General features: G+C 58.2%; 2 protein-coding genes across 5 annotated transcripts in view; one reads left to right on the top strand and one right to left on the bottom strand.

The window, feature by feature from the left end:
- C8G (complement C8 gamma chain) overlaps positions 1 to 13,100 on the top strand; it is a 618,926-nt gene that overhangs the window by 374,316 nt on the left and 231,510 nt on the right. The window lies entirely within an intron of this gene.
- Positions 1 to 13,100, bottom strand: part of EXD3 (exonuclease 3'-5' domain containing 3) — a 96,834-nt gene that overhangs the window by 27,777 nt on the left and 55,957 nt on the right. For all 4 annotated transcript variants that reach the window (XM_017505468.2, XM_037730283.1, XM_017505466.2 and 1 more), the window contains exons 9-17: positions 12,582 to 12,655; positions 12,242 to 12,280; positions 10,545 to 10,711; positions 9,946 to 10,081; positions 9,215 to 9,425; positions 8,890 to 8,999; positions 8,091 to 8,253; positions 7,834 to 8,000; positions 7,203 to 7,364 (exon numbers count right to left, since the gene is read on the bottom strand). In XM_017505468.2, coding sequence (XP_017360957.1) covers positions 7,203 to 7,364; positions 7,834 to 8,000; positions 8,091 to 8,253; positions 8,890 to 8,999; positions 9,215 to 9,425; positions 9,946 to 10,081; positions 10,545 to 10,711; positions 12,242 to 12,280; positions 12,582 to 12,655 — 1,229 coding nt within the window. The remainder of the gene's footprint in view (positions 1 to 7,202; positions 7,365 to 7,833; positions 8,001 to 8,090; positions 8,254 to 8,889; positions 9,000 to 9,214; positions 9,426 to 9,945; positions 10,082 to 10,544; positions 10,712 to 12,241; positions 12,281 to 12,581; positions 12,656 to 13,100) is intronic.

The following is a 13,100-nucleotide window of genomic DNA, read 5'->3' as shown; positions in this document are numbered from 1 at the left end:
AAAAAAAAAAAAAAAAGAGTCTGAAAATTAAGGCGCTAAGCAATGCCACTTGGAAACAACCCCAAGAAAGCAAAAGGAAGGAAGTTAGAAAGATAAGAATGGAAACTGATGAGACAGAAAACAGAAATGCAATAGAAAGAATCCACAAAACCGATACTGGTCATTTTAAAAGGCAGTGAGTTGACACATCTCTGCAAGATCACAGAGAAGAGTGAGAGCACTGGGAAGCGACCGTAAAGCTGCAGGCAGCGCCGCGCCTCCACAGAGAACACCAGCCACGGACACTTACGCATGTGAAGTGCTGGAGTAGGCGGACACATTCCAGAAAAACTACAAATGACCAAATGTGACCAAGAAGACGCAGACTGCTAATTGGTTCTATAACTGTTAATAGCAATCAGCATTAGAACACTCTCCCCAAAGAAAACGTCAGGCCCAGAAAGCCTCATGGGAAGTGAGCCAATTTCAGGAGCAGATAATTTATTACTCAAGAGTTGCAGAAAAAAGAAAGAAAACTTCCCAACATATTTATGAGGCTAGAAAAAAAGAGAAAGGAAAATTACATGTCAGATGTACTCGTGAAGATGGATACAACTTTCCTAAACAAAAACCATAGGCCACGCCAGGTGGGTGGGTCACACCTGTAATCCCAGCACTTTGGGAGGCCGAGGCTGCAGACTGTCTGAGGTTGGGAGTCTGAGACCAGCCTGGCCAACATAACAAAACCCCATCTCTATTAAAAATACAAAAATTAGCTGGGCGTGATGGTGCATGTTTGTAATCTCAGCTACTTGGGAGGCTGAGGCAGGAGAATCGCTTGAACCTGGGAGGTGGAGGTTGCAGTGAGCTGAGATCATGCCACTGCACTCAGCCGTGGTGACAGAGCAAGACTCTGTCTCAAAAAAAAAAAAAAAAAAAAAAAATCACAGACCAAAGGCAGCAATGTATTAAAAAGGGCAATATGGGCCGGGCACAGGGGCTCACGCCTGTCATCCCAGCACTTTGGGAGGTTGAGGCGGGTGGATCACGAGGCCGGGAGCTCTAGATCAGCCTGGCCAACATGGTGAAACCCTGTCTCCACTAAAAATACAAAAATTAGTTGGGCGTGGTGGCGTGCACCTCTAATCCCAGCTACTCAGGAGGCTGAGGCAGGAGAATCGCTTGAACTTGGGAGGCGGGGGTTGCAGTGAGCTGAGGTCACGCCACTGCACTCCAGCCTGGGTGACAGAGTGAGACTCCATCTAAAAAAAGTTGGGGGGGCATTATTCAGACCAAGTTGAATTTAACCCAGGAAGGAAAGATTAGTCCCAAATTCAAAGAGTTAATCATGTCATTCATCACATTTACAGATTAAAGGAAAAAATCCTATGAATATCTCAATAGCTGCCAGGAAAGCACTAGGTAGAATTCAATATTCATTTATAACAAAAACTTACAGCAAACGTGGAATCGTGGGGGAGCGTCCTCAGCCTGGTTCAGAATCCCGAGCAGCCACCCTATGTCATTTTAAAACACTCCTTCCTAAATCAGAAACAGGACAAGGACCGCACCACCACACCTGCATTCAGCACTGTCTCACAGATCTCGATGGATGAAGTAAGATGAGGGAAGATACAGGACTGGGGTGGAAGAAGGAAAACGCTCATTTTTTGCAGATGATAATGGCTGGCAACGATTCAGTCAGATTGAGGGGCACTTAGCAAGTTTTCTGGATTCATCAAGAGCAGCCACACCCTGTTATCGGCAGGAAATAGAACCCACAATTTATAAACACAACACAAACCTAAACTTCCTGGGTTGAAATCTAACAAACGACATGCGAGATCTTTATGGAGGTTATCAAATGTGTCAGAAAGAGGCCGGGCGCGGTGGCTCACGCCTGCAACCCCAGCATTTTGGGAGGCTGAGGCAGGCGAGTCACAAGGTCAGGGGTTTGAGACCAGCCTGGCCAACATGGTGAAACCCGGTCTCCACTAAAAATACAAAAATTAGCTGGGCGTGGTGGCACGTGCCTGTGGTCCCAGCTACTGGGGAGGCTGAGGCTGGAGAATCACTTGAACCCGGGAAGCAGAGGTTGCAGTGAGCTGAGGTTGAGCCACTGCACTCCAGGCTGGCGACAGAGCGAGACTCTGTCTCAAAAAAAAAAAAAAAAAAAAGGTGTTAGAATAAAAGACGTTAGGGAAGAGTTAGATAATCATCCATGAAGAGAAGACTCAGTATCGTTTTATTTTATTTATGAGTCCTTTTAAATGAGGTCTAGCTCTGTTGCCCAGGCTGGAGTGCAGTGGTGTGATCACGGCTCACTGGGCAGCCTCAGCCTCCTGGGTTCAAGTGATGCTCCCACCTCAGTCCCCTGGGCGGCCAGGCCAGGACCACAGGTGTGTGCCACCATGGCTGCCTATTCTTTTTAATTTAATTTTTTTTAGAAATAACGTTTCACTGTGTTGCCCAGGCTGGTCTCAGACTCCTGGGCTCAATCAACTCTCCCTCCTTGACCCCCCCGAAGTGCTGAGATTATAGGTGTGGTCACTACATCTGGCCTCAATATCTTAAAAATGTCACGTTTCCCTAAATTGATTTATAGAGTCAATGCAGTTCCAAGCAAAACTGAACTGGTGAGCTGTTTCTTTCTTTTTTTTTTTTTTTGAGACAGAGTTTCACTCATGTTACCCAGGCTGGAGTGCAGTGGCTCGATCTCGGCTCACCGCAACCTCCGCCTCCTGGGTTCAGGCAATTCTCCTGCCTCAACCTCCCGAGTAGCTGGGATTACAGGCACGTGCCACCATGCCCAGCTAATTTTTTGTATTTTTAGTAGAGACGGGGTTTCACCATGTTGACTAGGATGGTCTCGATCTCTTGACCTCGTGATCCACCCGCCTCGGCCTCCCAAAGTGCTGGGATTACAGGCTTGAGCCACCGCGCCCGGCCGAGCTGTTTCTGAACCTATACAGAAAGGGCAAAGGGCTGAAGGAGGACAAGGTGGGTGCTCACCCTACCAGACATGAAGATGGGTGGTAATGCTAGAGGAATCTGGGCAGTGTGACGTCATGTAAAACTCAGGGCCGGGCGCAGGGGCTCACACCTGGAATCCCAGCACTTTGGGAGGCTGAGGCAGGAGAATGGCTCCAGGCCAGGAGTTCAAGACCAGCCTGGGCAACACAGTGAGATCCTGTTTCCACAAAAATTTTAAAAATTAGCTGGGTATGGTGGCATGTGCCCGTGTTCCCAGCTACCCAGGAGGCTGAGGTGCGAGGATTGCTTGAACCTAGGATTTTGAGGGTGCAGTCAGCTATGATCCCACCACTGCACTCTAGCCAGACAAATGAGACCCTGTCTCGTAGAAAGAAAAAGACGACCAGGCATGAGGGTCCCCAAGATCACCTGAGGTTTAGTGTCACTAAGTCCCCTGCAGCTACAGGAGGTAAGGGTGACACTGACTCACGGCCACTCACAGGACACAGCACACGCCACGCTCTGAGACGCGCTTCAGGGAACAGTACACAGCCATGTAGCAAAGGAAAGAGGCGCACGGACCGGGCACAGCCCGAGGAAGCCAGGCTCAGGCACCCGAGAGCCTTCCAGGCGAGTCACGCGCGGTGCGCTTCTGCAACAAGCCGTAATGACACGTGTGAAGCGTTGTCTGCCTGAAAAGTTTGTTGGTGACTCATCGCCTGAGGCTGTTACTGGGGGGTGGTCACATCCATACCCTCTGCCTGGCATGTACCGAAATTCCGGAGTCCTGGATGGAAAGTGACGTCCAGCATAAGCCGCAGTGTTTGTGAGGATGAAGCACAGCAAACCACTGTCATCGTTTAGGGAAGGTTTCCGTCAGTCCGGGAGCTGATTCCCAGCCGCTCCCCGCCTCGCAGGCAGGCCTTTCTTAGGGCAGCCATGAGGCGTTCCATGGAGCAGAACGTGTGAATAGCCACGGAGCGTCTGGGAAGATGCTCAGCTTCATCCGTCATCAGAGAAAGGCAGGTTCAGAGACAACGGAAGCTCACGTGACGTGGGCAGGACCGGCTCGTGGACAGAGATTAATAACATCAATTGTGGACGTAATTTCTGTTGTAATTCAGCTGCTCTCAGCATGAAACGCTAGGCATGGTTTTCAGCTGTTTTAACTCTGCAGCTACAGGGGATAAGCGCCGACGCCTGCAGGTCCTCCACGCGGAGCTGCAGCTGGGAGCGTGACGCCTGAGCTGGCCGGCCCTCTTCCCCCGTTCTCCAGCGGTTGGCAGCACCCCGCCGGTCCACTGTTCCCAGCGGCTGGACTGCAGTGCTCTGAAGTAGCAAATACCTGGTCCCTCAGAATCTCTCCTTCTCTAGCTTCCCAATTAGGGCCATCCCATGGCAGTATCTGAATAATTTTACAACATCTCACCGTGGACTACTGTGCCCTCTTTGCTGCTGGAAACTGGGCCCTTTGTGTCCCTAAATGTAATAGTATCACGGAACCAATTCCAGGCGTCCCAGAACCAGTGCAGACGACTCATCTGTGCGACTTTTCTCTGTGACCACCTCCAGCCCAAAATTGGTCAGCTGGGCTGATGCAGAGAAGAAGCCAGCAGGAGAGGAACATTGGGACTGACTGGGAAGAACCGGCCTCCGTGCTTGCAGTGGCTGACCACCCACGTCCGGGAAGATGGTGAGTGGCGTGGAGCATCACTGGCACGTTTCCTGGTCAATTCAGAGTTTGTGGAGGAGGCCGAGGGCTGATGCCCTGGGCTTTCTGAAGCCTTGGGTTTGCTTTCGAAGACTGACTGTGTGTTCGGCCGCACACACAGCTTGTCAGGTCACGCTGTCGGAAGCCTTTGCCACCTGGGCAGGCTGAGAGCTTCCCAGATCATCGAGTCCTAGTTCCTTTCTGTTTAAAAGCTCTCCCCTCAGTCTCTCTTTCCACTCACGTCACCATAAGAAGCAAGTAGAGACCAGGCTGCACCGTCCACGCTGCCTGGAGGTCTCCTCAGCTCCACATCCAGGTTCTTCTGTGCGCCAGCAGGACACAGCCCCACGTTTGCCCAGGGGGTCAGGGCATGCTCCTCACACCCTCTGGGCTCTTGCTGGGAGTGCATTCCTTTTCTTTTTAAAAAATGCTTGTAAATTTATTAGTAGTGCTCCTTTTGAAGGTATGAAAAATGAAACTCAAGGTATAATCCTTATATGAAACAATGAACTAATCTACTCAGGAGTCTTAGCAGAAAACACATGATTTGGAAAGACCCTGCCGGGCGCAGAGGCTCTGCCTGTCATCCCAGCATTTCAGGAGGCCGAGGTGGGCGCATCGCCTAAAGTCAGGAGTTCAAGACCAGCCTGGCCAACATGGTGAAACCTGTCTCTACTAAAAATACAAAAATTAGCCAGATGTCGTGGCAGGCGCCTGTAGTCCCAGCTACTCTGGAGGCTGAGGCAGGAGAATCGCTCGAACCCGGGAGGCAAAGGTTGCGGTGAGCCGAGATTGCCCCACTGCGCTCCAGCCTGGGTGACAGAGTGAGACTCCGTCTCAAAATAAATGAATAAATAAATAAAATAAAATAAAAGCAATTAGAAAAATATTTGACTCCTTACTGATGGAAAAAAATAGAAGGAATAAAGGAAATTAGAAAAATATATGGGTAAGATTTCCCATAACTAGTATTTAAACGAATAGAAGGTTCAAGATGGATTCTCCACCTCTCCGATTTGTTATGAAGAATAAATACCACCTCACCCACTTCTTACGCCCCTGAGGGAGAAAACTGGTCAGCCTGGCTTTGGTCTGACACCCTCACACTTCGGCTGAGGTCTGGGCATCTCGCTTCACCCGCCTCCATCCCTAACCTTTGGGACTTTTCACGCCGTATTTCTGCTGTCTGTTTCAGGGTCATCTCGGCTTTCCCTGTGTGATCCTCAGGACTCTGCCACCCACTCACTACCTGATTCTAAAGCTACTTCCACATTTATTTATGTTTTTGAAATGGAGTCTCATTCTGTCACCAGGCTGGAGCGCAGTGGCGCAGTCTCGGCTCACCGCAACCTCCGCCTCCCGGGTTCAAGCGATTCTCCTGCCTCAGCCTTCGAGTAGCTGGGATTACAGGTGCCCTCCACCACCACGCCTGGCTAATTTTCACCATGTTGGCCAGGCTGGTCTTGAACTCCTGTCCTCATGATCCATCTGCCTCGGCCTCCCAAACTGCTGGGATTACAGGCGTGAGCCACCGCACCTGGCCGCTACTTCCATATTTTTAGCTGTTTGTCACACCAGCACCCGGCTCCTCGTACCACAGTCCATGTTATTTTTCTAATCCTGCTGTTAACAATTCACTAAAAGCTTAGCAGCTTAAAACAGTTTTGCGGGAGTCCAGAAGTCTGGGGGATTGAATCAGGTTCTCTGCCCAGGGTCTCGTGGCTGAAATCACAGAGTTGAGTGGCTGGGCTCTCCTGTGAGGCTTCTGGGCTTGGTCAGGTGTTAGCAGAATCCGGCTGCTCATGGCCATTGGACTGAGGCTTCCTGGTGTGGCCTCCTCCATCTTCAAGCCAACAATGGGACACGGAGTCCTTCCTGTGCTTTGACTCTCTGTCTTCTTCTGCCTCTTCTGTGTGCCATTCCTTCTTTTTTTTTTTTAGATGCAATCTTGCTCTGTCAGCCAGGCTGGAGTGCAGTGGTGTGGTCTCGGCTCACTGCAACCCCGCCTCTGGGGCTCAGGTGATTCTCCTTCCTCAGCCTCCCAAGTAGCTGATATTACCGGCGCCCACCACCACGCCCTGCTAATTTTTGTATTTTTAGTAGAGATGGGGTTTTGCCATATTAGCCAGGCTGGTCTTGAACTCCTGGCCTCAAGTGATCCACTGGCCTTGGCCTCCCAAGGTGCTGGGATTACAGGTGTGAGTCACCGCGACCGGCCCCATTCCTGCCTTAAAGGGCTCATGTGGTGACCCTGGGCCCACCCAAATAAGATAGTCTCTCTTGCTTAAGGTCAACTGATTCGTAGTCTTAATTACATGATCTGTAAATTGCTTTTGCAGGACAATGAGGCTGAGGCTGGGACCATCTCACACCCTTGGCCCCCAACGGCTCCATCCTTGGCCGTCCTGTTCCCAGAGCCTGCCTGGCACAGCTGGCAGCCGTGGATGAGCTGGAGAGTGGGCTTTGGTGCTGGAGGTGGGCACACCTGTGGCAGGGCAGCTGCTCCCAGGGAGGACCCCGAGCCCCTTCCCGCGCTCACCTCGGCTGCCTTGCGGTGGTCCTCATTGCTGCCCAGCACGTGCGCGTCCACACCCAGACAGCGGAGACTCCGTGCCAGCCCCTGTAGCATGTTGTCACACACCACACGGAAGGTCCTGGCAGGGACCCGAGGGATGGTGGCCTCAGCCACGGCCACAGGGACCTGCAGTGAGGGCCCGGTCAGCAGCTCCGCGGTCACCCACCCGGCCCCTCACAGCCTCACTGTCACCCGCCCAGCAGAAATGCAGACAAATGAAACGAAACCACCCCAGGGAGGTCTAGTGCTCACACTGGGGGGGCCACCCTATGTGTGTCGGGGTATGTGTGTGGCCTAGAGTTGGTGGGAGTCACGGGGAGGGGCCTAGATGCTGCCCTGCGAGGCCCAGTGTCAGGAGGGCATTCTGCCTGAGCAGTGGCCCCCAGTAAAGGGCGGTCCCCACGACAGTCATGCAGGAAGTTCAGCAGGACTCTGCTCCATCTCCCTGCAGGGGGCAGGGGTCCAGGGCCAGGGAGCTGAGTCCCCTCCACACGCTCGACCCAGCGACCTTGTCTCCATGCAGGTCCTTGGTTTATGGACAGACACCTCCTTCCCCAAGAATCCTGACGCAGGGACCCTGCGGGGCTTCACGCACCTGCCTGGGTGACGCCAACGCCTCCCGCAGGCCGGGCAGCTCCTGTGTCCCTGGTCTCTCTCTGTGCCTGGGCCTCTGGCTCCCAGCCAGGTCTCCCGACAAGTGGAAGCGGGCGGGCTCTCTGCACAGGGCTTGGTGCACCTCCAGCAGGCAGTAGGCATCAGCAGCTGTGGGGAGTTGACCTCAGCCTCCAGGGCAGCTGGCAGGAGGGCCGTGCGGTGTGAGGAGGGGTCACCGCCACCTGCCGCCCCACACACCTGCGTAAATGAGCTGCTCCTCGCAGAGCGGCCTCCGGTCCCAGTTGGACAGCTGCTGTGTCTTGTCCAGGGTCGTGCCCAGCACCTGCTGCACTAGGAGGCTCAGGCCTCTCAGCCCACTAGCCCCGTCCACGCCTGGGGTTGGCATGCCTGCCACACGCATCTGCTAAGACAGCGTCCACAGGTGATGCACCTGGCTCTGGAGGAGGACGGCCCACCACGCCCACTCACGCCAGCCACGTGGGGGCCCTGGAGGAGGACGGCCCGCCACGTCCACTCACGCCAGCCACGTGGGGGCCCTGGAGGAGGACGGCCTGCCACGCCCACTCACACCGGCCTCATGGCGGCTCAGGAGGAGGCTCTGTCCCCTCTGCCAGTGGCCAGTGCAGCAGAGACAGGGAGAAGGAGCAAACACAGCTAAGGACAGGCTCCATGTGGGGGTTGCAGGCTGCAGATGCTGCACCTACGGACAGCTCTGGGGTTCACACCTTCACCCCTAGGGGCTCCCGCCCAGAGCTGCTCCGAGTGGAACTTGGGGCACTGTCCCAGGAAGGTGCCCTCACGCCAGATGAGGGGCCCACAGGAGCTCAGGGACGCCCATGCGAGGAGGCTCCTCTCCTTCCCTGGGGACGCCAGATCCGCTTCTGCCAGGCCCTGCTCCGGGGCCCTGATGACTGAGGCTGAGCTGACAGGAACCCAGCAGGAGAAGCGCAGGGCCGTGGGGGAGGGGCCTCAAACAGCCCTCAAGCTCCAGGCCCACCCAGGCATTGTGTGAGCAGATCATGGCAGTGGCGCCCACCTGTCTGTGCACCAGCAGCAGGTCCATGCCACCCAGAACCTGCTTCTCCACGTGGGCCAGGGCAGGGCAGGACGTGCCCAGTTTCTGCAGGTCCCCCGCCATCCCATAGCCTGTGGGCAGGAACCATCGTGGGAGGGGCACCAGACCCCAGGTGCACCCAGCACCCCTCCCTGGGCGCATGGAGGAAAGGGTGGGAGGGATGGCACTGTCTCCCCTGACCCCAGAGGTGCCCAGCACCCTCCCCAGGCGCACGGAGGAAAGGGTCCGTCAGAGGTGCGGGCTGCTTCCCTTCTGGACTGGCAGGGGGCCCCAGGGCTTCACTCACCCAGCTTGGTGATGGACGGGTCTGAGAAGAGCTGGGCCACCAGCTGGGAGAAGGCCTGGGCTCCCTGTCCTGCTGGCGGATGCGTGAGTGCCAGAATGTCAAAAAGGAACACGCGGCCCTCCATGGCCACTTGCAGGAGTGATGGCCGGGGCCGGCCGCCGGCAACGAACACCGGTGTCCACTCCAGGTCCACACCAACCACCTGCTGGGGCTGCGGGCAGAGATGGGCATCTGTGAGCGTCGGGGCCAGCTTGGCTCTGCAGGGACTGCAGCCTGGAGGGCTGAAAAGCTCTGTGAGCCCTGGCTTTGGGGAGACACCGCCCTGCACGCTTGTGGCTGGGGTTGTTGGGGACACTAAGGCCAGTGTCCCAGCTGCCTCTTGCTTTCTATGGCTGCATCAGAGAGGGGAGGCCTGGCTGCTGTGAGCAAGAGCCTGGCCTAGTGTCAACAGCAGTGCCCATGTCAGGGACCCACCCCACATCTTGGGGCCCCATCTGTAAAATGGGGATCCCACGGCAGCTTCCTCAGGCTGGCAGGAGGCCCAGGTGAAGGCCAGCACCCAGCAGCCCGGAGCGTCACCAACGCACAGCATGGGGAACGGCTGCCCTCACAGCAGCTCTGGGGCGCCTGGTGGGTCCCTGCCCAGAGGCTGTGCTTCCCTCCAAATGCCGTGCCCCTGAGTCTCCTCCAGTTTTTGGCAGAGAGTCCTGCCACCGGGCGCTGCCCCTGACCTGCAGGAGGGCACCCTCGTGTCTGGCGAGGTCTTCTCGAGAGGCCAGGAGGTAGACGTTCTCCCTGGGGATGGGCAGCTGGTAGTGCTGGTCCTTCATGTCCTTCACGTCGGGCCTCGAGTCAGCGTCAGCTGCCCTGGGAGGAGCAGAGCTGGTGGCGTCCCCATGTCCCTGGGTCCCTGGTCCCCACCCACTCTGACCGCAGGGCTGGAGGGGAATGCTCGGGGCCTGTGTGGTGGGGGCGTCTGGAGTCCTGGCTCCTCCTCCCACACAGGCTCAGTCCAGGCCCCAGCACGACCCCTGCTCCTGCCCCTCCTTCCAGGTGACTGCCCCCCAGACCCTCGGGCAGCCTGCTCCTCAGACCCCTGCGTGGGTTGGCCCGGCCATGTCCGTGGCTGCAGGGTCCGTGGGCAGCAGCAGCTGCGACGGCCGGCCCTGCTGTCTTCTCTGCTCCATGCACAGGTATGCTGTTTGCTTTGTTCTCTCTTGGTTTCTGATTCTCAAGCCATTGGTGTGCAGATTGGTGAGCTGCTGTCCCAAGGGCAGGGGCCATCCTGGGCAGAACCCACCCCTGGCTGGGGTCACCCTGGGGTGCTCACCTCCCCTGGAGCCGGAGCCGGCCGAGCTCTGCAGCCACTGTGGCTGGCAGCTGGTCCTCGGGCAGCAGGAGGTTCAGGGCGCACCTGGCGGCTGTGCCTGGGTCACTGAGGGAGGTCAGCAGCTGAGACAGCTGCTCCTGAAGCCACGGGCTGTGTCCCACGAGGCCCTGTGAGGAGGGTCCATGAGGATGGGGACGGGGACATGGCTCTGCCCTGAGGGACTCCCAAAGACCCCGACCTCACAGGCTCTGAGGACTCTGGGAGGAGGGGCGGCTGTCCACCCAAGGCCTGCAGTGCCCATCCCGCCTGAGGCCCTGGGTTGGTTCCACAGGACCGAAGCAGCTGAGATGGAGGCACTGAGGCAAAGGCTGTCCACTGCAGCTCAGCCCCGGCCAGCCCCTCCTGGCCCCCAGCCTCCACTGACCCAGCCTCCCGGCCTCCACTGACCCTCTGGCCTCCCAGCCTCCGCTGACCCTCCCTGCCTCCCGGCCTCCGCTGACCCTCCCTGCCTCCCGGCCTCCACTAACCCTCCCGGCCTCCCGGCCTCCACTGACCCTCCCTGCCTCCCGATCTCTGCTGACCCTCCCAGCCTCCCGGCCTCCCTGCCTCCGCTGACCCTCCCGGCCTCCACTGACCCTCCCTGTCTCCCGGCCTCTGCTGACCCTCCCGGCCTCCGTTAGCCCTCCTGCTGTCACCAGGCTTCCACCTGCACCCCAGGTCCCAGGAGCCTGGGTGGGTTTTCTGGAGTACCTGCCTAACCTGCCCCATGCAACGATCCTCTTCTTGCCAGGGGAGCCCCTCTGCCCCTTCCCCTCGTCCTCCTCACTTTGTGGGGTTTGGCTGGCCGGGCTCAGAAGGTCAGGGATGCCCATTCACCCACGGCCCGGGAGGAGACAGAGGGGTGGCCTCCAGGCGGCAGTGACCAAGGGGGTCCCGAGAAGCCTCGTCCTCGCCAGGGTGAGCTCTCGCCCACCCTGCAGTGCCTGTGGCAGTGCCAGCCTGGGAACAGAGGTACCCACAGGCCTGCTGGGCCCTTAGCCCCTGCCAGGAAATCCAGGACCCAGCACAAGCTCCGAGGGTCTCCCTCCCAGCAAGGTCCTGGAGTCCGTGGGTCCAGGGTGGCCTGAGTGTCAGGTGGGAAGGGGGGGACCCACCTGGGAGGCTGAGCTCCCACACAACCTCCCACCCACAGCCTCAAGGAGGGTCCGCCTGCCTCACTGGCTTCAGGCCCAGCAGCCCGAGGCTGCATCCCTGGCGTGGGTTCCCACGTGGACGACAATACGTGGAAGCCGCCCGCATTCTTCAGGACGTCCGCTGCCCTTCCGGCCGGCTCTGTGCTGGCACCGGGGGGGCCTGGCCTTCCTCCTTCTGGCCTCGCCCAGGCCCCACACCTCTCCGGGGACTCTTGGCCCCCACCCGGCCGCACAGGCAGCTCCGCCGGCCGGTTTAGGTGGCACGGACGCTGCCATCTGCCTGGAACGAGGCCCAGCCAGGCTCCCCCAAGGCCCTCTGCTTCCGAGTGGGCTGCCCGGCCCAGGGATCCCGCACCTGCCTGCCAGGCACACGCCCTAACACAGGGTCTGGGGTCAGCGGCCCCAACAAAGGCCTCAGTCTGCCCGCTTTTGCCCGGAGGCTCCGGGCCTGTGCCCCCCAGACAGCTGCCCAGTGCTCTGCAGCCCCACGGGGCACGGACTCACTTGCACGTGGTCAGCCCAGTTCTCCTGAGACAGGCTCTTCTGTAAAGGCAAACAGGGGAGGGAGGCGGTTTCCAGGCGCCTCCAGAGGCTGAACAGGGGCTTGGTGGGAGCCCTCCTTGCCCTCGCACAGCTCAGATGCTGGCCCACCCCGGTGCCACGGCCCAGGGCTGGGACCCGGGGCCTCCCTTCCCCCAGGCCTGGCCCAGTTTCCCAGCTCTGGGGCGAGACGCGGCCCCTCTCGGGACACCCCTGCGCCCCGTGGTGCACAGTGAGTATCCCAGACCAAAGTCTGTGGCTCAGGCCACGATCGCAGCCCGCCAGCCCCCTCCTGCTCACGAACCTCCACAAACCGCTTGTGGCACAGGTGCCGCAGGGCTGCCAGGCGCTGCTGCGTGGCCGCGTGGGGACACAGTGCTGAAAGGGAGGGGCCAGCTCAGCACTGCAGGCTCAGGGCAGCCTTGCTGCTGCCGCCTCCAGGGCAGGTGGGAGATGGCAGAGGGGCTGGCATGCCTTTCCACTCCCTTCCACCTCTACCCGGACCGTACCCCCAAACCACCACCTGGGCCCCTGCTGGGGTCCGTCCAACCCAGTCTAGGGGTCCCGCTGGCCCTGGGGTCTCCCTTGCACTGGTGCGGCAGGTCCGGGCCTGCCTGTCTTTCCTCAGAAGGTTCCCGTCCGGTGTCGGCGTCTGCGTTTGTGCCCTGCCCTTCTCCTGATGGCACATGGAACCCTCCTGGACGAGGCCGGCTGGTCACTGTGGGTCCCATGCCTGGAGCAGGCCCCAGAATCCGCAAGAACTGAGACACACACGCGTCCACACCCTCCATCAGCCTCACCAGAGTCCACACTGACACACACG

This window comes from Cebus imitator, unplaced genomic scaffold (assembly GCF_001604975.1).
Source record: "Cebus imitator isolate Cc_AM_T3 unplaced genomic scaffold, Cebus_imitator-1.0 Scaffold339, whole genome shotgun sequence".
NCBI lineage: Eukaryota > Metazoa > Chordata > Mammalia > Primates > Cebidae > Cebus > Cebus imitator.
Note: the sequence above shows the minus strand (reverse complement) of the source record. Positions and strands in the feature narration are given on the sequence as shown.